Source organism: Agelaius tricolor, unplaced genomic scaffold (genome assembly GCF_023055355.1).
Source record: "Agelaius tricolor isolate 1412-34295 unplaced genomic scaffold, bAgeTri1.0.p SCAF_19, whole genome shotgun sequence".
Lineage (NCBI taxonomy): Eukaryota > Metazoa > Chordata > Aves > Passeriformes > Icteridae > Agelaius > Agelaius tricolor.
Window position 1 is genome coordinate 447,274 of NW_027269279.1, and position 23,170 is coordinate 470,443.

A 23,170-nucleotide genomic window follows, 5' to 3' on the forward strand; every position below is an offset into this window, starting at 1 on the left:
CCTGGCCAGGTGTGACCCAGCCCGACCAGATGGGCTGCTCCAGCCAAGGCCTGTCCCCCTCTGCATGTCCCCCTCTGCATGTTCCCCTCTGCATGTTCCCCTCTGCACGTCCCCCTTCTCCATGTCCCCCTCTGCATGTCCCCCTCTGCACGTCCCCCTCTCCATGTCCCCTCCCCATGTCCCCCTCTCCATGTCCCACTCCCCATGTCCCCCGACTGTTGTCCAGTGCCCATAGGGACACTCAGCCCACAGCCCCTCCTTGCAAGCCCAAGGTCAGGATTTTTGGTGGGCATCAATTTGCAATGGCCTGACCAGGAGTATTCCTGCACAGCTTCCCCTGCACCAAGTGACATTTCAATGACTAAGTTGCAATAATTTCCCTCTGCCCCCAAATCCCACACTGGATAGGAGCCATTCCAATCAAATCCCTTCCCTTAAAGCCATCCCACCTCCCTGCAGGCAGGGCAAACAGGGTGGGCAGGCAGGCTCAGCTGCAGACCACATTTCAGCTCTCTGGTTCGAGCTCACCGAGGCAGGGTGGGTACACCAGGGTAAAACAGGTCCTTCCTTGCTGAAGGAAGGCAGCAGTCCTCCCGAGGGCTGCCGAGCTTGCCATGTCCCATATGGACTTTTGACCTGCTCAGACTCAGTTTTAATGTAACTAAGAGAAAAGCTGTGTTTGAACATGGGATTTAACCCTCTGACAGGAGCTTCATTCTGGCTGAGAGTAAATCCCCAGGAAGCAGAGCCCGTGCAGAGGCTGGGGGGAGCTGGGCAGAAGCAGGGGCGGCAATGCCAGCAGGACACGGTGCTGCCAGGACAGAGCCCACCCGCAGACCCCTTTTAGGGACCATGGCCACCTTCCCCTCCTGCTCAGCTGCACGCAGCCTTCCCAGTGTCTCCCTCCTGTGTCCTTTCTGCGGGGGGTTGTTGATACAGAACATCTGTATTCAGCCCCAGCACCTGCCGGATTGAGGCTGTTTGCCACAAAAACATGTGCTGTTGTTTTATATAAACAAGTTGCCAAGCTGGAGTTGGACTGCAGCGGTAAATACTGGGTCAGACCCCTTCTCAGCAATGTCAGTCCCACCATAATTAATATTGATTTTGTGCAGCTGAAATATGGCTACACAATTTAATTTTGCTGCTAAGATTTTTGACATCGCTGTTCTTAGAGATTAATGTGGGATTTAATGAAGGATTTGGGCTCTCATCTGTGATGTTCCCTCATCCCGTGGTGTGCTGTGGACCTGCTGCTGGCTGCTCTGGACACGGCTCACAGCTGCTGGCCCCGTGGGCAGCGCCTGGCCCGTGCCTGCTGGGGCCGGGGGTGCGGGGACCAGGGCACTGAGCACACTGCAGCACGGGCAGCCAGTGACCTGCCCACCACTGGGACAGTGACACCATGGACAGCAGCGCCGGGGACAGGGCAGGCTCCTTTCCCGGACCCCTGAGGTGCATGACGGCTCCCAGCCTCAAACAGAAGTGTAAATTGTCTTGTCTCAGCTCCAGGTCCAGAAAGAGCAAGGTGGGGCGTGTGGACCCTCAGCCCTTTATTCAGGGCTGGGACCAGGGACAGCACAGCAGAGCACGGCGTGGCACAGCTGGCAGGGCCGGAATCCTCTGCCACAGGAAAGGGCCATGCTGGCCCTCGAGCTCAGGGTGGCACTGTCCTTGCCAGCGTCTCTGTGGGGACACAGCACATGCAACAGAGACCATGTGGCCAAAGCAGATTTTTTGCTTATCAAATCAAGGAGCAGCTGGATTAGAAGATTAGAAACCAAATTAATTACTAATGACTTCCTGGGGCCTGGGTGGTTCTGACAGGAGTCTCCAGGCAGTGGCAGTGCCGGTGGTGCCAGGCAGGCACGGGGGCACCGTTCACCAGTGGGACAAATGTGTGGAGCCAGAGGCCACAACCCAGTCCCTGCTGGGGCTGCGTGCCACACGGCCGTGCCACTGCAGGCAAGCCTGGCAGGGCTGGGGAGCCGTGCAGCCCCCAACTCAGCTCCTGCTTATCCATGCTGAGATGTGGCCCCCAGCCCAGGGGGAGTTCAGGTCAGGGCGCTCGCTGTGGCGGCACTCCCCAGCCCTGGGATGAGCGGGCACTGCCCCCATTTCCCTGAGGGATTCTGCTCTTGGAGCAGCATGTGCCCCAGCCTGCCTGTGCTGTCAGTGCCCATCTCTGCAGTGTGGCCTCGTGGCCCAGCCTGCTGGGTGCTGCTGCAGGGCAGAGCAGGCGTGGGAGTGGGCGAGGGCTGGTGCTGCTGGCACAGTCAATGGAGCTGGCACAGCCAAGCAGGCGCTGGGAAACAGCCGCTCCTGTCCCCGCTTGCCAGGACAGCCGGGCTCCTCGCCATCTGCTTCCTGACCTGGATATTAAACTGCACTAGATGATTAAATATGTCAATGGGAAGAAAGTTTTCTTCTGCCTGCCAGAGCCTTTTGCTCAAGTGAGCAAGGGCCAGGCAGAGGGATGGAAGAATAGAAGGAAGGCCAGAAGGGTGGAAGGACAGAAGGACGTCATGAAGAGTGAGCCAGGTAACAGGCTGACCTCTGGATGGAGGCTGGGCTGTTCTTAACCAGTTACCTCAGAGCCTACAGAGGAGCTTCCTGGGCACCTGGAACCCCCTGAAGTCCCTGGGGAGAGCATGGGGCATCCCAGTCAGTGCAGGGCACTTCAGCCCCTGCCACCACTGCACTTGAGGGCCAGCCCACCGTGACCAGCCATCATCTCCTGGGATGTGGGACATAAATCTGAATATGTGCACAGCTCTGCACAGATGGCACCAACAGGCAGGGCCCTGTGTGAGGCTGCTGGAGCACCCCAGCCCGCTGGGCAGCCCCCAGCTCCTTACACTTGTTACACTGGGCTAATTGGTTTAACAGAGATTGCTGGGTCACTAATTACAGAACCTATTGAACAGCGTATCTCAGCTAAGGGATACAATTAAAAGTTCACCCTAATTAATCAGAGGTAATTAACAGACCTTGCATTTCTCTGACATTAATTAATCAAGGAATCCCAAGCAAATCAATGTAGGCAGGGGGGAGTCAGGGGACGCAGGGAGTGGGTGTTGCAGAGGTGATGAGCTCCCTGACCCACTTTTCTGGGCTGGGAGCAGAGCTGGGGTCCCCACGGCAGCCCCAACAGCATCTCTGTCTGCATCACCCCTGGCCACTGCCAGAGCTGGACCCCGCTCTGCTCCCTCCTCAGCACAGAGTCGGTGTGGCCACAGTGACACAGGACCTGGGTCCTGCTACGGGTCTGGCCAGTGACAGAACTGCAACGTTGGCACCGGCACCGCAAAGGTCTGGTCCTGCAGGGTCCTGCCCACCAAAGCATCATGCCCCGCTCCACCCTTCCTCAGCACATCACACGGGCAGCAGTGGCCATGCAGGCTGCGAGCCCAGAGGACACAGGGCCAGCGGCCAGAGCCCCGCGGTGCCCCGGGCTGCTGCAGCTGTGCCAATCGTTAGCCGTGGTTTGGCTGCAGCTGCCTCATCTCCATCTCCCCGAGGAGATGTGTATGGAGATAATCCAGACAAATGATAGATGGACATCGGTGTCTTGTGTATGGATCTGGCTGGGGGTCTGCAATATTTTGCTGCTAAGGAAACCCTCATTTGTGGCATGATCGAGGACCCCATGCCAAATCAAGGAAATTGATGTGCTTGTAGTAGGAAACTTAATCACCAGAGGGGAAATGCCCACCTCGTTTTTCTCATGAAAGAGGAATGCAGTGCTTTGATTTTTGGCTCTAGTATAAACAGGGTGTGATTAAATATTGTTTCCCCACTCTTTCTTGTCATTAATCAGGATATAGCTGCAAGCACTGGGCGTGACGTGGGGACACTTGCTTTGATTCCTCAAGTTCTTAAATGGTTTTGTTCTCTTTTCAATCCCATTAAAAATAGCAGGCGGGGTGTTCAAAGTACTCCTGCTGGAGAGAACTTCTGATCTGGAGGATGCGCGCTCATGGGGGACGCGCCTTCGGCAGGGAGCGCACCCCGCGGCTCCGCCCGCGCCCGCCGGAGCGGCACTGCCGGGCCGGGCCGAGCCGAGCCGAGCCGAGCAGGGCCGAGCCGAGCCGAGCAGGGCCGGGCCGAGCCGAGCCGAGCAGGGCCGAGCTGAGCAGGGCCGGGCCGAGCCGAGCCGAGCAGGGCCGAGCCGAGCAGCCTCGGGAGGAGAACCCCCAGCAGCCGGGGCAGCGCCTGCCGGAGCGGCACCGCCGGGCCGGGCCGGGCCGAGCCGGGCCGGGCCGGGCCGAGCCGAGCAGGGCCGGGCCGGGCCGGGCAGCCTCGGGAGGAGAACCCCCAGCAGCCAGGGCAGTGCCAGCCCTGCCGGGGCAGTCAGTGCCCGCTGTGCCAGCACAGGCACCTGACCCGGGGAGCTGCAGGGCAGCCCGTCCCCAGGACCCTGCTGGGGCTGCGTTATCACCTGGCACGGGCACGGCCGGAGCCTCGCTGCAAAGAGCCTTTATCCACAGAGCCCATGGGCTGCGATCCGGGAGGGATCCGGACGGAGCTGCTGCAGGAGGGCCCCGGGAATGGGCCAGCGCTGAACATGCCGAGCTGGGAGCCCTCTCGGCTGCCCGCCGCCTCTGCCACCCCCGGCAAAGACAGAGAGCGCTGCCGGGAGAGGCTGTTCCGGGCTGTTTCCACCGGTGCAGAGCAGCCACAGAGCCGGCAGGCTGCCGGGAGCGGAGGGCAGGCTCAGGGCAAGTATTGCTGCTGGGAGACCATCATCACACTGCCGATCGCAGCCCCTCCGCCCGGCCGGGCTGGCAGCGATCCCTGCCCAGCAGCTGCACCACGGGGCACCGAGACGGGAGCACGTCACTTCTTCACTCCCACCTGTGCCCTGCACTCACTCACAGCTCCGGAGCCCATGGAAATGCACCAGAAACTGCTGTCAAACGAGTTAATTTTAGTGCAAAGCTGCCACCAAAGCTTCTGCTGTTCTGCCTGCCACAACCTCCCGTGTACCTGTCCCTCCCTGGTACGGCCCTGTACCTGTCCCTCCTGGCTGCCCCCGAGCCTGCAGCCATGGCCCTGTCCAGCATCCCCACGGCGAGCCCGTGCAGGTGCAGGTGCCCTCTGGGCCCCCGAGCCCCAGGTGAGGTCAGTCAAGACACTTCAATTGGCTCTTGGGGAGGCTTTAAAAGCCCCCAGCAGTGCAGGGCTGTCAGTGCAGGGGTTGGTGTTGCCTGGACCTTCTGCGTGTGCTGGCTCTGTGGGGGTCAGGTGGGTCCCCTGAGCTGTGCCCAGTTCCCCCTGCACCAGAGCCATGGGTTGGTCACCCAGAGGGCACAAGAGGAGGGAACCACTCCCAGATGCCCAGCAGTCCCTGAAGATGGCACAGGTGGGTTGGTGTTGGTTTTGCAGGGACCCCTCCTGGGAGAGGAGCTGCTGCCTCCACAGCCCCAGACCTTTGCCAGCACGTCCTGCTCTGCTGGTCCTTTGTGGCTTTTTAGCCAGCCCAAAGCTTTCAACACGGGCAGTGACACCTCCTGGTATGTGGAGGGGGAGCCTCAGTGAAGTGAGGAAGAGGAGGGCAGGCCTTCCTCCACCCAGCGATGGTGCCAGAGGAGGCAGCAGTGTTGGGAACAAGAGTGAGTGACCCAGTCCTGTCCCTCTGGTGGGAACGGGGCAGCTCAGTTCTGATTTTCTGCCTTCAAGTTTATGTAAGGCAAGGACGGGGTTACAGAGCTGTGGAAGAGCTGGGCTGAACATGAGGTGACACTGAAAACAAGCTTCAAAAAAAATTTACCAGCTTGTGTTTGAGTACAGATTCCTCATTTGCAGTTAAATATAATTGTGAAGGTCTGTGAGCCAGAGAGATATTTCTAGTTATTGGAGAGCTAGCTCCTGCCCCTGTGATCCCCGAGGAATGATAATGAGATTTACCCTAAGCAGGCGCTGCGGAGAGCCGGGAGAGCTCCGTGCTGGTGTGTGATGAGAGCAGAGATGGTTACAGGGTCCCCGCCTGCCGCAGCACACAGATGAACCCTGCCACTGCATCATTTCTGTGCTGTGCACACCGTGCCTGCGCTGACAGACCCAGAACAGCCGCCTGGAGCCCCCGGCACCAGGGAGGCGGCTCTGGCTCCTTTGGGGCAGGAGGGATGCTCACGGGGAGAGGGAGGATCCAGCCACCCTCCCTGGGCAACAGGACACAGGGAACCTGTGGGTCACCCTCGCCTGCCTGCACTGCCTCCTCCCAGAGCCCTTCCCTCCTTTCCTTCAGGTTCTGGTGCGTTCCCAGCCCCGCACGGCCAGCAGGTGCCCAGTGCCATGGATTCAGCCTGCAGGCCCACAGCTGCTGCCCTCCCTGCCCAGGTGGTCACGGCTGGGACAGAGGGCCAGGCCCCCGGCATCCTCACAGTCAGGAGGCAGCACCGGGGTCAGTGCCCGCTGGACCTCACCCCAGCAGGAGCAGCAGTGGCCGTGGCGTGGGGGGCAGCATGAGGGGCAGAGCTGGGAGGGGGCGGCACACCCGTGCCCACCTCGGTTATGGTCTTTGCAGCGTCAGTGACAGATATGTAAGGATTAAATTGCAGTAATCTCTGTAATCTACTCAGTGAGATTAAAACCTCCCCCCGCCCCCAGACTTTATCCCTTTCATTCCAGGACTCTTAGCAGTGATTACAGCCGGGGGAAGCCATTTAGCTTTTAAGCACCACTCCATCCTGCTTAAAAATGCATTTCAGAATCAAATGAGTTTGTGCAGCACAGCCAGGGCTGGCTGCTCCGGCTGGGCAGGAGGCTCAGAATTAGGACCAAAGTAGCTTGAGTCAGAGTCAAAATTAAATTTATTGTTTCTGACCTTATTGAGAATACAGTGCATTTACAACTGATTAATGAGGCTTAACAGGAGTTCAGACCCAATTGAAGGCAGCTCCACAGCCTGCACTTCCATCCTGCTGTCTGACAGGCACTTTGAGACTCCCCTGGCCTTAGGAGACCCCGAAGTGCAGAGCTGGGAGCTGTGCCAGCCAGCCTGGGAGGGGTGTGACGGAGCCGAGGGGCTGTGCCAGCCAGGAGCAGCCCCCAGGAGCAGCCCAGGGGCCAGGGCAGCTGAGTGCCAGTAGCTGGGACTGAACTCCCACCCTCTGCAGCACCAGCCTGTGCTCCCACCAAGGAGGGCACCACTCAAATGGTGTGAGTGTGACAGTGAGTCACCGGTGAGTGCTGAGGGCTGACGGTGCCACGGTGATCCTGGGGACTCTGGGAGCGAGGATGCAGCCCCAGTGTGCTGGCAGTGCTTGGGAATGGCTGAGTCCTGCTGGCCTGTGCCCCCACAGTGTCCACAGTATCCTGGGGATGTGCAGCGAGTCTCTGAGCACCATCAGCCCCGATCCCCATCCCTGCATCCTCCTCACAGCTGCCCACGGATCTGGCTCAATGCATCCCTCTGCTCCACTGCCCAACTCCAAAATGCCAAAATGTCCTTTTAGCAGCTCCAAGTTTCCTGCCAGGACAAGAAGAACAGGGAGGCACTTGAGGCCTGTAGTCTGTTTCAGGATCTCATCGGGGCCACGAGGCTGCAGCAGCTCAGCTCTGGCTGCCCCGCAGCGCTGAGGATCTCCCTGTCCCTGCACGTGCAGTGCTCAGCCCCTGATTCCCAACACAAGGGTAGGTGGCAGTTTGTCAGCCCAGAACCAAAAGGTTCTTAATGACATCAATATTAGATGCAGAAAACTGGACTAACAGTGACACTTGGGCACTGAGCAATTTCTTTGGCTCTAGAAATAAATTCTAAACTTGTTCTGTTCTGCCTTCAACATGGAGACATAACAGGCAGGACACCACTTTTAATCATATTTGTTCTTTCTAGTGTGCACTTTATTGCTTCCCTATTCTTTTAGGTTTAATGTGACCCTGGCACAAACTTTGTGTATTTCTGTAATAATCTCCTGATCCCTACACTTTGTAGGGAGCTTTTCTCTCTGCCTGCCTGGCAGCTGTCTGTTCTTGGGATGAGCCCTGGACCAGGTCCTCCCTGGAAAACACAGAGCTGTGAGCCCCCAGCAGTGGTTCCTGCTGCTGTCAGTTCATGCTATGGTGAGATCAGTCTCTCAGAGGGGAAACAAGGCAAAGGGGCTGGCCTGAGGCCTGAAGACAGGCCCCAAACCCCTTCTGTGGTGTCTGTCATGAGCGCTGTTTGGCCACAGCCCCACAGTCCCGTGAGCCAAGCGCTGCTCTGAGCAGGAGAAACTGCCCTGGCAAAGCAGCATCGAGGAGCTGCAGGTGGCCTGGGAGGGACAGGAGGCTGGGGTCCTTCAGGGTTAGTGTCAGACAAGGCACTGGGGTCCCTAGCTGCTTTGGTAAATGTACAGCCAGAGATTGGAGAGCTTGGGAGTGATGAAGGAGGCAAGATGGGAAAGATCTGCTTGGGAACAGAGCCAGGGGCCCAAGAGGGATGGGGAGGAGAGGGAGCACTGGTGGGACTCTGAAAAGTGGCAAAGGGAGGTGGGGAAGAGAAGATGAAGGAGAGGATGGTATCAGGCTGGGAGCAGGATGCAGCAGCAGCTCCACAAAGGACCAGGTGAGGGGGCAGAAGGAGGCAGGATGTTTCCAGCTCTTCCTCCAGGCCCCACGCTGCAAGGCACTGGCTGAGGAGGGGGTACCTTCTGCAGTGATCCAGTGGGCTCTTTCCCCCTGCAATGCCAGAGCCTGGCACCCCGCTCTGGGATCCCGCTGGGGGCTGGCTCCCAGGGCTCTGTTAGCACAGGCAGCAGGGCCGGGAGCGTGCTGATGGCACCAGAAAGCTGTTGTTTATGTGGAGTGGGGCGTAAACAGCAAACATGTCATGGAAAAGACGTGCCCTGCACAGATACAAAGACTGGAAGCAAAATTGTCGGCTTTACAAAACATTCCTCCCTTGCAAGTAGAGAAACGTGGAGGTGTTGAGGCATCCGCAGCAGCTTTATTTATCCAGACGCCTCTAATGTTCATGCTTAGGCAATGTGTCTGCTGCCGAGGCTGGATCACCACATGGAGGTGGTGATCTAAAACGGAAAAAGCAACTTTCCACAGATTTGGCAGTTTGTCACGGAGAGGAACTAAGTGACAGATACTTTCCTCCGTAGAAAACAGAGCCTGCCAATGCCTGGCCCCTCAGGTACCTCCACCCTTGCTGTTGCTGCCCGGGCAGGGCAGTGGCCCAGGCTGAGGTCCTGTAGGCTCTGCCAGTGCCAGGGCCCTGCCCAGCCCTGTGCTGGCTCTGGTGCAGCATGTGAGAGGGGGAGAGCCAGCCCTGGGTGCATTCACATCAGTCAGGGGTCGCCCAGGGGCTGGTGCTGTGCCCCTGGCTCCATCCCCCTGCTCTGAGCCACACAGAGGGGCTGGGGCTCAGCCCTGCCTGCCACAACCTGCTGCCACACAGACCAGGGCACACTGCACCCAATGTCCCAAAAAGAAACACCCGTGGGTCACTGAGGATGATGAGGTTTGTCTCCACAAGGACTCAGCCCATCCTCTAGATCCAGGGCTCTCCTGAGGCAACAGGACAGGTCTTCCTGGAAACTCCATTCCTGCTCCCAGGGAGGAGCAGTGCCACGCTCCCACCCCAGCCAGGTGAGAGGCTGCAGGCAGCACTGCTTTTCATTGTTTTCCATTGTTTCTCAGGTCTGCACCGAGTTCTGGGTGTTGCACAGGAGGGAACCTGGTCCCTGCCTGGACTGGCAGCCGGGAGCCTGCGGCATCCTCGTTTGTGTCGGGCTGGCACTTCTTGCCTGTCTCTCCCTGTCATCATCCTTCTTCCCAAGGAACAAGACAAGTACTTTTCTGCAGCCGATCAAGCTTCTAGTGCTGAGAAAGCAGGAGCGATGGCTGCTAATGTCTAAGCGGTGCCGCACGCAGCCCTTTGGCTCAGCAGGAGCAGCCAAGCGGAAGCCTGGGATGTCGGGGCGCAAGGGGAAAGGAAAGAAAAGGGGAGCCGGGGATGGGGATGGGGATGGAGCAGTCCGCATTCAGAGTCTGCCGCAGCCGGTGGGCTTCCCGGCTCAGCCTGCGTGTGGGGCATCAGAGCCGGGACAGGCGGGGCTGAGCAGCCCCAGCCCGGCAGTGAAATTTAATTCATGCGTCACTTTAAAGCTTTCCCTCCTACTTACCGGCGGCACGGCGGCGGCCGATGGCTGCTCCTCCTGCCCTCCCGAGGACAGAAGCGACTGCTACCGTGGGGCGGCCCCGCCGCGCTCCCCTCGGGGCCGGATTGTTCGGGCAGCGCGGCTCTGGCCCCGGGCTGGGGCACCCCGGGACCGGCCGTGACCCCGGCAGCCCCGAGCCCCGGCTGCCGCTGCCGGCGAGGGCTGCTCAGCCCGCTTCGCCGCTGCTCGCCGCTCCCGGGCGGAGGGTGCGCGGCTGCGGGGACGGAGGCGGCTGCCCCGGCTCCAGAGCGCTGCTTCGAGCGGTTCAGGGCTGGATGTGGGGGCAGAGCGGGGCAGGGCCGGCCAGGACAGCGCGACCGGGGACGGGACGAGCGCAGCGGCACCGGGCCGGTCCCAAGGGCTGTGCGCGGCGGCACCCCCGGCCCGGCCCGGCCCGGGGGAGGCACCGGCCGCCGAGCGGCCGCGGGGGCTCCGGGAGGCGCTGACGTCAGGCGGCCCCTTAAATAGCGACGCAGCCGCCGCTGCCCCGGCACTTCCCGCGGAGGCAGCGCGGAGCCGCCGCCGCCCGATGGCGGGGATGGCCGCGGCGGGGCGGCGGGCGCAGGGGGGCCGGGGCGGGCGCGGCCCCCTCGGGCGGCCCGGCCGCGCCGCCGCGTAGCCGCGGGCGATGCCGGAGCGGCCGCGCCGGGGCCGGGGCGCCGGGCCGGGGCCCGCCGTGCCCGGCGGCGCGGCCCCATGGAGCCATGGCGCGTAGGGCGCCGAGCGGGCGGGCCCCGGCCGTGGCTCCGGCTCCGTCCCGGCGGCTGGCAGGGAGGGTCCTCGTCCTCTTCACGCTGTCGCTGTCCTGCTCGTACCTGTGCTACAGCCTCCTGTGCTGCTGCGGCAGCCCCGCCGCGCCCCGCGCCCGCTGCCCGCCCGCCCGCGCCGCCGCCGCCAAGAAACTTCTGCAGCAGTCGCGGCCGTGCGGGCGGGCGGCCCCCGCCCCGCCGGCCGGCAGCGCCCCGGGGCCCGCCCGCCCGGGCACCAAGCGCCTGCCGCGGGCCATCGTGGTGGGCGTCAAGAAGGGCGGCACCCGCGCCGTGCTGGAGTTCATCCGGGTGCACCCCGAGGTGCGCGCCCTGGGCACCGAGCCCCACTTCTTCGACAGGAACTACCACCGCGGGCTGGAGTGGTACAGGTGAGGGCGGGGGGCTGCGGCACCGGCCCCCGCCCGCCCCGGGCACCCCTTGGCCGTCCCCCGTCCCGGAGCATCCCCGTCCCCCCGCACAGCGGGCACTCGCCGCCCCGCTGCCCGTCCCCTCTCCTCTCCCGGCGCTCTCGCTGTCGGTGCGGACTCGGCTCCGCGTTCCTCGGTCGCTCGATGGAGCCGGCGGGGCCGGAGCGGTTCCGGCGGGCGGGCGGGCGGCGGGGGCTGTCGCCCGGCCGCACTCCGGGAGTTTTCCTTAATCTCCTCTTGCTGTAGCCCAGCGGGTCGCGGCTCGGTCCTGCCCGTTCGCCGGGGCTCTCGGCGGCAGCCCCCCGAGCCCCGGCCCTGCCGGTAGGCACCCCGGAGCCGGGACGATGCCAGGGCATCCCTTCCATCCCGTCTGAGGAAACGTTTGCCTGGGTGACCGGTTCTCCAAAACGCGTGAGTGCCGGCACGGGATGCACTGTCCTCCCGCCGCCCTGCTCGGTGCGCCCCGGCACCCTTCTGCTGCCGGCTTTGATCGCCGGCTCCTGAGAGGGACAGTCCTTGTCCTCTGCCATCCCCTCTCTCCGAACTCGAGTGACTGTGGATCTATATGGAATCTCTAATCATTTGCAGAGGTCAGCGAGTGTGTCTCCAGCAGGAGATGGTGGGATTTTAATTTCCATGAGGGCTTTTGTGAGGTGCAGTGGGCGCTCTGGGAGAGGCAGTGCTGCTGTAAGCAGGTCACGGCACCCATGGGCTCAGCCCCTGCTCCCCGAGCGGCGCTCGCTGTGCTCTGGGACACTGCTGGGTGCTGGAGCAAGGCCACGGCGCTTCTGCTGGGCATCAGCCTCGGGAAGCAGAGTGGGGCTTGGCCTGGCCCTGGCTGCCTGTGCTCAGAGCAGGGGAAAGGGCTCTGTCCGTGTGTCGGGGCGCCGTGGTGGCAGAGGAGGCGGCCTGTGGGTCACACCAAGCCCTCCTGCCTCCATCTTGACGGCGCTTTCCTGGCAGGGATGTCCCCAGTTCCGAAGCAGGTCAGTGCCCAGTGGCAGGCAGGTGCAAGTCAGGGTGACGTTGTGCTCGCTCCCGGCTCTGCTCGGGTCCTGGTGGCCGGGGCTCGTGCCTTGAGAGGCAGTGCAGGCATGCATGGAGACCTGCAGCGCTGCTGCCCTGTGTTCAGATCCTTTGGGACCGGTGGCAGGTGACAGGAGAGCCAAGACAGGCACAGGTGAAGCTCATGGGAGCTATTTCCTTCTCTTGAGGGTGTCCTGCAGCATGCCCTGCTCCTCCTGCTCTTCAGAGAGTAGCTACAGCAATACTCTTGATCTGCTCTTGCCTCTTGGCAGGTCCGTGTCATTCCCACGTCCTCCCCCAACATCAGGCACTGTCACCCCTCCTGCATCCCCCAAAAGCCTGCAGCTGTGAGCAGCCCTGCAGCACAGGCATGTGAGGACTGCTCTCTCTGAAAGACACCCAGAGTGTCAGGATGGGTGATGGAGCAGAAGATGGGTCCTGGCTGAGCCCCTGGCTCAGAGGGGAGCTCCATGGACTCAGCACCTAGCTGGGAAGCAACCCCCCAAATCCTCAGCTGGGATCCTTCCCTACATCCCTGTGTCTGTGACCGATGTGGGCTGTGCTTCCCCTGTGTGCTGTCAGTGTGGGAAATGTGGGGCTAGGAGCCTCACGGGCAGTGCAGTTCTGAACCTGTGACACTCCCCCCTTACGAGGTTTGGGACACGGAGCCTGCCCTGAATGAAGTGACAGACCCTTCTGGGGCATGTAGGAGCACCTGGGGACCCCAGGGATGGTGCTGACCAGGAGCTGTGCCCTCTCCCCTCCCACTGGCACTGAGGGGCTGCAGCAGTGTGCAGCTGACCAGCCAGCCTCCCGCCCTGAGCCGTTGTTCATCTGGGATTCTCCATGTGAAGGAACTTGTCCATGACCAGGAGGGATGCAGCCTGTGGCCGTGGCAGGGTGGTTTTGGAGCAGCAGTGGGAGCGTGGCCAGGTGAGCAGCGCCCTGCCCCAGGGCCCAGCTCTGTCTGGATCAATAGAGAGATCACGCCAGAGCAGCGGGGCCTGCAAATTAGTTCAGCTAAAACAATTAAATGACACTTCCTTGGTTTTATTACCTTATTTTTTTTAAACTGACAAATGTGCCAAAACTTAAGCACAGAGGCTGCTAAAGTATAAAACGTGGAATTGATTTTTCTCCTTGCAACTGGAGCAATTAATGTGGAGCAGGTCTAACCCACAGTGGGATAAGCTGCTGTGGCTCTGCCAAGAGCCTGGGAGCAGAGAGCAGAGTCCTGCCCGTGGCCATGGCCCAGAAGGACAGAGCAGAGGCTGGGGCAGCAGATGTGGGGGCTGTGAGGGATTGCAGGGGCTGCCTGCCCGGAGCCCGGGGTGGGGGGCTGCCCCTGGCCTGGCTGGGGCTGTGTTCCAGCTTCTGGCTGGGGAGAGCCGGCGCTGCCAGCCTGGTGGAGGGTGGTCCCTGCAGGCTGCCCAGAGCACTGACCCCTTGGAAAGGCAAAGGTGAAGGCATTCCCTGGTGTGTGTAGAGACTGCCTGTGGGAGCCCTGGCTGCTGATGCCAAGTCAGCTGTGTCTTTCCCTCGTGCCCCAGTGGGGACCCAAGTGGAGAGACCAAGCTGGTCTTTGGTGCGGTTGCAAGTAGCGTGAGAACTGAGCCCCTTTGATGCTCCAGAAACGTTGGTTATCATTTTCTCACGTTTCCCCCTGCCCTGGCATTTGTCTGACGCAGAGATGGCAGAGCTAGCGGGAGGGGACACCTCCTCATCTGCCTGCCCTTGCCTCTCCAAATGTCATGCTTGTTCACAGCTGCTCTCATGGTGCCTCTGCCTCAGCTGCTGCCATGGCCCGCAGCAGCCCCAGCTCCCCGAGCAGGGGGATGAAGGCAGGGCAGAGCCAGACCTGGGCTCCCCGTGCAGGGGGATGAAGGCTGGGCAGAGCCAGCCCCAGCTCCCCGTGCAGGGGGATGAAGGCTGGGCAGAGGCAGCCCCAGCTCCCCGTGCAGGGGGATGAAGGCTGGGCAGAGCCAGCCCCAGCTCCCTGTGCAGGGGGATGAAGGCTGGGCAGAGCCAGCCCCAGTGCCCCATGCAGGGGGATGAAGGCTGGGCAGAGGCAGACCTGGGCTCCCTGTGCAGGGGGATGAAGGCTGGGCAGAGCCAGCCCCAGCTCCCTGTGCAGGGGGATGAAGGCTGGGCAGAGCCAGCCCCAGTGCCCCATGCAGGGGGATGAAGGCTGGGCAGAGGCAGCCCCAGTGCCCCATGCAGGGGGATGAAGGCTGGGCAGAGGCAGACCTGGGCTCCCTGTGCAGGGGGATGAAGGCTGGGCAGAGCCAGCCCCAGCTCCCCGTGTGGGACCAGCACCCAGGGCTGCCGCTCACCGGCTCCACACCCTGAGCCCCGTGCTGCTTCCAGTTCCCATCACTCTCTAATCCACCTCATTAGCTACAGATACACTACAGGAAAGATATTTTTAGCAAGGTCTGTTTTAAGACAACTGAAACCAAACAGCAGCTTCTGGGGAATATCGATTCATTACCAATCCTGCACTAAATGTTCAATATTGAGCTTTTTCCTGCTGCAAGTAGTGTTGGCCAATAACCTTCAATATTTTCCAGAACACAGGGAAGATGGTGTGATCTAAATTGCCGTTAACTTTGAGCAGTGGCTCTAATTGCAGCATCTCAGGGTGCCGTTTTCCTGCTCAGGATTCCGGAGTGGTCCTGTCGGGCGCCCCAGAGCTGTTTTCGCAGAGAGGGGCTTTTCCCAGTGGCTGCAGCAGCAGGCTGAGCCCGGCTGCCCCCATGCCGTGGCTGCCACGGCCGAGCCCTGAGGCGGTGCTGGCGCAGGGCAGAGCCCTCTGGCTCTGTACAGAGCCACCTGCCGGAATGCCCTGACCGCAGGGGTGGCACCTGGGCCGGGCCTGGCTCTCCTGTGCCGCCGGGACCGGTCCCTGGAGCTCGGCCCTGCTGCGGCTCTGCCCCGGCCCTGCCTGCCCTGCTCCGGTGCTCCCGGCGCTGCGGCTGCCCCAGGAGCGTGGCTGGAGCACCCTGCGGGACCCGGCCGTGTCCCCGAGCCCCGGCGCTGCGGCAGGGCAAGCACGGAGCCGGCAGACGCTAATTGCTCCCGGCCACTGCTAATTGCTGCCGGCTAATGGCCGGGCTGGCACACGCACAAATGGGAGCCCATTAGGCTTTGCCCGGGACTTGGTTGTGGGCTTTACTGACAGTGCATTTGGGTGAAGTTAATTAGCGAGAAGAGAAGAAGGCAGCAGCTTCAAGGATGCTTTGAAATTTCCTTGACTTCAGAGAGTGCCCTGGCTCTGGGGAATGTGCCTGGAAGCCGCGGCAGGGAGTGCTGCATGCAGCTGTGCCGGGCAGCGCTCCCTGGGCTCTGCCCTGCCCCTGCACGGCTCCTGCTGACCGGCCCGGCCTGGGCCAGGGGCTGCTGGGCCCTCACTCGGCCCAGGAGAGCCTCCCTGTCTGAGGAGCTGGGGGAGATGCTGGAGATGAGCTCATGTTGGCTGCCTCACCTTCGGTGTTAAAGATGTGTATGCCAGCTCCGTTCCTTCACCTTGCTGTAATCTGCAGTTTGTTCTCACCTTGCTTTGGAAGCACCAAATTCTGCTGGTGGCCTGGCACAACCATGGGAGGCTGGTGAGAAAAGGCCAGCAGGCCCTGGTGGCCCTGGGTGTCCATGGTGGGGCCAGGCTGTGCCCACAGTGTGTGCCCAGAGGTGAGCACACAGGGAGCAGGGCCAGAGCTGCTCACAGGGCCTCTGGGTGATGGGGAGCCCACAGGAGCCATTGCTGGGATGGAGGGGTCTGTGTTTGGTCGTTCTGCACTCACCTGGCACAGGGAGGTCACCATGGCTCTGCCACAGGTCACTGGCCTGGGAGTTGCTGCAGCAGCTGGGGCACGGGCAGAGGTTTTAAAACCGAGTATTCAGTTTTGGGGTTTCGCCTGTGGAAGGAGTTGCCTTGGAAATGGGAAAGGGGGAGCCTCTGGGCAGTGTCCATGAGCAGAGAGCAGTCCCCAGCAGGGCTGAGAGCCAGGCTCGGTGCAAGCTGTGCAGGAAGCCCTCCCTTGCCTCCTGCTCCTTGCCAGCTCCGCTGCCCTCAGAGCTGCCTTGGCCTCTGCCAGACCCTCCACCAGTGCTGAGGAAGGTGAGAGTCACACATAGGTGTGTGTCTGTGAAGGGCAATGGCAGTGTGCCCTCTGGAAAAGAATCTCTTGACTTAAAGGACACTGCAAATCTCTGGAGCATTTAAATGATTAAAAATGAATCAGCAACAAAGTTAATTACTGTGTTCGCTCTGCTTTTATGCATGGAAATGTCCCTCATTAGCTGTCTGCAAGCACTGGTGTAAATTCTTTGAACATAAACATTTATTAAAGGGAGCTGCTCCATCATTAAATCGTGGCTGCAGTAGAGTGGGGTGGTGGCAGGGCCGTGGGGCTCAGCCACTGCTGCCAGGGGCCCTCGGGGGGTGTTTGTGGCTGTGGGCACGGTGCTGTCCCTGCAGGCTGGGCATGCAGCCACTGGGTCCTGCTGGGCATGGCAGTGCCCAGCTCTGGGCCAGCTGGCCCAGCCCGTGGGGTGCCAGCGTGGCAGAGCTGCTGGGGATCCCCTCTGTCCCCTCAGCCCCTCGCAGCCTTGGCAGGGTGGTGCAGCCCCCAGCCAGGGCATTGCTGTCCCCCGTGACCCCGGGATATCTCTCAGCCAGAGATTTTTGTTTCCATCACACCTCGGTTCTCACACGTTTAACCAGTTTTGTTCCAACTTCCCGAAGCTACCAGAAGCAGCTTTGCTGGAGCTTTCATCCACCACTGCCACCCACGGTCCTGCCTAGCAGAGGTGCCAGGCAGGAGCTGAGGGTGCTGTCAGCTGTGTGTGCACCTGTGGCACGGCATGGCACGGCATGGTATGGCCTGGCACAGCACGGCATGGCACGGCCTGGCACAGCATGGCACGGCATGGCACAGCATGGCACAGCATGGCATGGCCTGGCACAGCACGGCATGGCACGGCCTGGCACAGCATGGCACGGCATGGCACAGCATGGCATGGCCTGGCACAGCACGGCATGGTATGGCCTGGCACAGCACGGCATGGCACGGCATGGCACAGCATGGCATGGCATGGCACAGCATGGCCTGGCACAGCCCTGCTGGGAGCAGTGCCAGCTCCTGTGCCTCCCCTGCTCGCCTCCCAGCACAGCAAGCTGGAGAGCCGCTCACAGCCCCCCCTGCTCTGCTGCTGCCATCAGCTGGCACAGGGGGACGCAGAGCCCTCACCACAGGAGCTGGCACTCGGGGCTTTTGCCAAATTAAGCAGTTTGTTTCTATGCCACTGAGCAGATGGAGCCAGGACCCCACAGGCCAAGCTCTGCACACAGCAGGGGCTGACCCAGAGCTGCTCCGGGCAGGGCAGTGATGGGATTATCAGTGGGCACTGCCCTCCTCACTCTTATCTGCAATATTTCAATTGTTTGATGAGATTTGGTACAAATTCCTCCCTGGGAGAGTGTTTCAGGCATGTTCAACATCAAAGCAGTGCAGCCAGTGAGGGAGTGCATGTTTCTTTAATGTGGGAGTGTTGTAGGGGCCGCAGGGTGCCCAAAGGCAGATTATAACAAAATTAATAATTCAGGCTCGGGAAGGTGCTGATGAGGAGTTAACCCCTTCAGGGCAAGCCGCTGCCTTCGTGCTGGCACAGCCAGGCCAGGCTCTGCTGCTGCTGCCCAGCACCTCTGGGGTGGTGGGGGCACAGCTGGACACAGCTGGGCACAGCGGCTCCCCTGGGCTGTCACCCACCTGTCCCCGTGTCACTAACATGGGCAACCCCTAAATCTGGGCTGAAGGGAGTGTCAGTGCCCGTGTCAAGTGGCAATTAAGGGCTTTGAGAACTGGGCAGCTCTAATGAAAGCCGTCTCTAACTCGGGAGGAATTAATGCTGTCCCTGCAGCCAGAGCAATGTGCCCAGCGAGTGCCCCGGCCATCCTCCCCCTGCCAGCGTCACTCACACATCGCTGTCCCCAGGCTGGCACCGCTGGCTCAGCACATGCCAGGGGCCAGTGCCAAGGCCAGCTGGGGACATCAGCAGGGCCACAGGATGTGCCCTGGAGCGGCAGGAGCAGCTCCTGGCTCAGCCCTGGCCACGCACTGCGGGCCAGCACCAAGAACCTTCACACCTACACCTGCCAGCCTGGGCCTTAGAGCTGTGTGACATGCTATTTGTATGCAAATAACCCTGTGAGTGCACAAGTCCAAAAATATTATTTTAAAGTCTGGTGTAATTAAGTTTGCCATGCATTTCCCTGCTCCTGCAGCCCTGGGGATCCTGCTGTTAGCGGGAAAATGAATGCCTGGATGACATCTCTCCCCCTTGCATGGCTTCACTGGTGATTTATTTATCTGCCCGTGCTGTGTTTTGTTGTCTCAGCAGTCTCTGTTTCTCATGAGCAGCAAACACTGGGAGTCCATTTAAAAAAAACAACTCTTGTCTCATTTCGGTAATTTACTATGCAGAGGTTTTGTGTTTTTCATAATGGATTAGAACCTGTAATTTTGTATTTTGAATGCATGGACCTAATAACTCACGTAATGAAAATCTAACAGGCTTGAGGATGAGCCATTAATGAAACAGCAGTTTTATGATCCTCCACAATATATTGTAATAGTGAATCACTTACAGAGCTGTCCTGTGCTGATTTATGATGAAACTTGTTTGTGATGTGGAGATAGAACCATGTGCCTGTGCTTCCTGACAGTCATTAACCAATGGGAATTGTAATCAGGATTTATGGGGTTTGAAGCAGAGCAGTGGGAAAGGCCAATTAAGCACCATCCATGCTCAGGTACCTCAGTGAACCAGCCCTGCTAATTTATGCTGACTAATTAGTTTGTTTTCTCTCAAATTAGGAGGCTGGTCAAGAGCACATGAGGGTGCGTGGGATGGTGCCCTGGGCAGGTGCCCCCACTCCCCGCCATGCCCCGGGTTCATCTCTGTCCTCTGCTCACACAGGTGCTCTGGGCTGCTCTTGGACCTCCTCCCGGTCAGGTCTCTCAGCAGCCCGAAGCTGCTGGCCATGGGCTGTGTTTTAGGGATGCTGGAGGTGCCGGGTCCTGGTCACTGCCCTGGCCCGGCCTGGGGAGCCCTGGTGGCCCTGGCAGCTGTCTGGGTTTGTGGCACGGATAACCCAGTGCCCCGGGCTCTCCAGAGGGATGGCTGCAGGCAGGGATGCACAGAGGGACGGTGTGTTTGCTTTCCCTGGCTGCTGCTGGCCTTGTGTTCAGCTCCACAACCTGAACTGGGGCTGTGCCTGCTCACAGCACAGCAGCTGCTGCTGCCACAGGGCACTGCTGGGGTGTGGGTGCAGCAGAAGGATGCTGGCCTCATCCTGGCTGCCCCAACTCCCTGCGCACTCCAGCCAGGCATTCCCTACCTGCTCCCTGCCTGCTCCAGCCAGGGGACCTCCAGTGCCATGAATCTGACTGCAGTGGATTTGATAGTTTACTCTAGTAATACAAGACCAATTTATAAATCTTTCCGTCCCATTAGTTTTTATTTGATTTGGATGTTCAGATGTCAAAGCAAATGATTTAATTAGTGCTAAGCTGGGCTGCAGGGATGCTGCATTTCCCCCAGGCTGGTGCTCCTTGCCTGGCCTGCAGCCCAGCTGCCAGTGCCAGAAACAGATGTGTGTACCCAGGAGCCCATTTGGAGCTCTTGGGCCAGGCCCTGGTGGGGTGGGTGATACCCTGGTGGGCACAAGCCCCACATCCCTGTCCCAGCTCCCACCAGCAGAGCGGCACAGCCCCCTGGGGTCTGTCCATTGCTCCCCAAGGCTGCTCGTGGTGGTGGTGTGGCACAGCCATCCCACTCCTGCGTCCTGGCTCTGGACACACACTGCTCTGTGTGTGTGGGGCTGCCGGTGCCCCCATCCTCTGCCCAGGCTGTCCCCTGGGACTGGGATGGACCTGGAAGCCATCCATGGCCAGGGTCCTCCACAGAGCTGCTGGAGGGGTCTGTGCCTGCCTGCTCCCACTGGGAGAGGACGTGTCACCAGCCCCATGGCGCCGTCACCACCTCCCGGTGCCTGTCCCGGCTCCTCCCTTACCATCACCCTCTGCTTCGCCTGCAGGAGCCTGATGCCACGAACACTTGACAGCCAGATCACGGTGGAGAAGACCCCCAGCTACTTTGTGACCAAGGAGGCCCCGCGGCGCATCTTCAACATGTCCCGGGACACGAAGCTGATCGTGGTGGTGCGCAACCCGGTGACCCGCGCCATCTCGGACTACACGCAGACGCTGTCCAAGAAGCCAGACATCCCCACCTTCGAGGGGCTGACCTTCCGCAACCGCAGCCTGGGGCTGGTGGACACCTCCTGGAACGCCATCCGCATCGGCATGTACGCCGTGCACCTGCAGAGCTGGCTCCAGTACTTCCCCCTGTCCCAGATCCACTTCGTCAGCGGCGAGAGGCTGATCACGGACCCGGCGGGCGAGATGGGCAAAGTCCAGGATTTCCTGGGCATCAAACGGGTTATCACAGACAAGCACTTCTACTTCAACAAGACAAAAGGCTTTCCGTGCCTGAAGAAGTCAGAGAGCAGCGGCTTGCCCCGCTGCCTTGGCAAGTCCAAGGGCAGGACTCACGTGCAGATAGACCCCGAGGTCATCGAGCAGCTTCGGGACTTTTATAGACCTTATAACATCAAATTCTATGAAACAGTCGGGCAGGACTTCAGGTGGGAGTAAGTGTCCAGGAGCAGAGCTGCAGTGACAGGAAGCTGCGGTGTTCTCTGAGGAGGGCCCAAGGGGGCTGGAGCCAGGACCCCTCAGCCCATCCTGCCCAGAATTGTGGGCAGAGGCAGGCGAGGGGTTCCCCTGTCCCTGAGGAGTCTGCAGCGCTCCGGAGAACCAAGACAAGGAAGACTCAGAGTCCTGCTGCAGCCCCCAAGCTAAGGGATGAGTGCCCAGCAGCACTGCCTGTCCCGGCTGCCTCTGTGGGGTCCTGTTTGCTCTGAGCACCACATGGTCCCCAGGGCCACGGGGATGGCCCTGTCCTGCAGCCCGTGCTCAGGCTGCTCCAGAGCACATCCCTCTGTGTCCCAAAGCAGATGGGTGCTCCTGGACAGTGGCAGTGGGACTGTCCCTGCCAGGCCCTGTCCTGGGCAGGCAGAGCTGCACTTTGTCACTTGCGCGCCATGTGTACCCCTGAGGACAGTGAGATGTATCTGCTTGACACAGAATCTATGGAAAATGTTGTACTGATATTTTGTCCTGTGAATAAAGCACAGAATCCTGCTGTTACGGGTACAATAGTGGCACTAGTTTCCTTGTTGAGCTTGTGATCCCTTCATGTAAATAAAGTGGCTTCCACCAGTCCGTATGCATGGGCTGTTCTTAGCACAGGGCTTGGCAGAGCTGGGGGGCCACGGGGAGCCCCCCCACCCCCAGACAGGCGAGGGAACGGGCAGGGGCTGGGGCAGGACAGGGGCTCAGCCCTACACGACCAAGGGGAAGCTGTGGCACAGCCCTGCCTGGGGCTGCCCAGGCTCATCCCCTGGCACGGGGCTGGGATGTCTCAGAATGGTGCACAGGGACCACACAGGGATGCAGCACATCATGGACCAGTTTGCAAGGCCTTACTGAGAGTGATTAGTAACCAGTGAGCTCTAATAGGAAAAAATTGGAGTTAATTAGTGGACACCTAAGAGAGCCCTGTCTGCATCTCTGCCAATGCCAGCCGCAGGGGAAGACACAGCAGAGAGGGGACCCAGAGGCAGGTATGGGCAGGTGGAGGGAATTAATGGCCATTGACAGGAAAATGGGATATTTGCTTGTATGATTTTTCCTTTAAAGGAGAAAAACATTCACAGCGAGACTCACAAATCCCAGCCTCACAGTAGAAAAGCCATTTCCAATCCACTCCAAGGAGGCAGAAGGTGCCAGGTTAGATTGATCCTCCTGACAATACTGTATTAGTGGGAAATTAGAGCTGGAGCCTGAGGAAACTGCTGCGATATCAAACAATTACTTTACATTTGTCCTTACAAATGGAGGGAGCAGAAATGTGCTTAAATCAAGTATTAGCTTTCCAAAGGGTGAGCAAATGAGGGCACAGGCAGGGCTGCACTGAAAATGCAGAGCACATTAGGAGCTCTTAAAAATGGCTTAAAAAGCCCCAAGCAGGCAATTTGCGTGCCGAGGAGGCAGGGCAGGGGTTTGCTGAGGATGGCAGGGTTTGGTGAGGACATGGAGTGGTGCTGGTTTGGAGATGTGAGGCTGAGCAGAGGGGCTGCCAGAGGGAGCCCCCGTGCTGGCCCAGCCTGGCAGGGCACAGGGGCTCTGCTCTCAGGGCTGTCACACCACTGCTTGCAGCCATCCCTGGCACAGCTGTCCCCACAGCAGCCACCCCGTCCTGTGTGCTGTGTTTTGATGGGTTCACTCAGGCCTGAACCCCAGAGAGCAGCTGTTCAATATTTATCAGCTCATAAATAGTTAAACATAATGAATGTGGTTTAAGTGGTCCCTGATCCGGCTGAAGAGCTCTTGAGATGAGCTGGGCCAAGGGAGTCTTTCCCTGGCCCGTTCCCATCAGCAGTCAGTGCCCTGCCCAGGAGAGCAGAGCCACTGGCACATCCACAGAGCCACAGCTCCACTCCTGCCTGGGAGCAGCCTCTCCTCCCAAAATGGTCCTTTCCCCACTGGGACTGCCCCAGGCCCCCCAGTCAGGATCTTACCTGTGACAGAGCATCCCCTCTGGTTCCTCACCCTGCCTGGCCCTGATGAGCACACCTGACCCAGGGGTAGCACCATGACTCCAGTGTCTCCCATGGTTAAATTCAGCC

At 60.3% G+C, this 23,170-nt stretch overlaps 1 protein-coding gene and 1 long non-coding RNA gene across 2 annotated transcripts; one reads left to right on the forward strand and one right to left on the reverse strand.

Annotated features, from left to right (window-relative positions):
• Window positions 1–6,797: 6,797 nt before the first annotated feature.
• LOC139598396 (uncharacterized) lies at window positions 6,798–10,620 on the reverse strand. Its single transcript, XR_011681858.1, has 2 exons — window positions 10,119–10,620; window positions 6,798–7,474 (listed from the first exon to the last, which is right to left on the reverse strand). It is a non-coding gene; the product is annotated as an uncharacterized lncRNA (long non-coding RNA).
• Window positions 10,621–10,764: 144 nt separating this feature from the next.
• HS3ST2 (heparan sulfate-glucosamine 3-sulfotransferase 2) lies at window positions 10,765–21,701 on the forward strand. Its single transcript, XM_071444738.1, has 2 exons — window positions 10,765–11,292; window positions 20,456–21,701. Exons 1-2 carry the CDS (start codon window positions 10,859–10,861, stop codon window positions 21,072–21,074), a joined length of 1,053 nt encoding a protein of 350 aa, XP_071300839.1. The 5' UTR covers window positions 10,765–10,858; the 3' UTR covers window positions 21,075–21,701.
• Window positions 21,702–23,170: the final 1,469 nt, after the last annotated feature.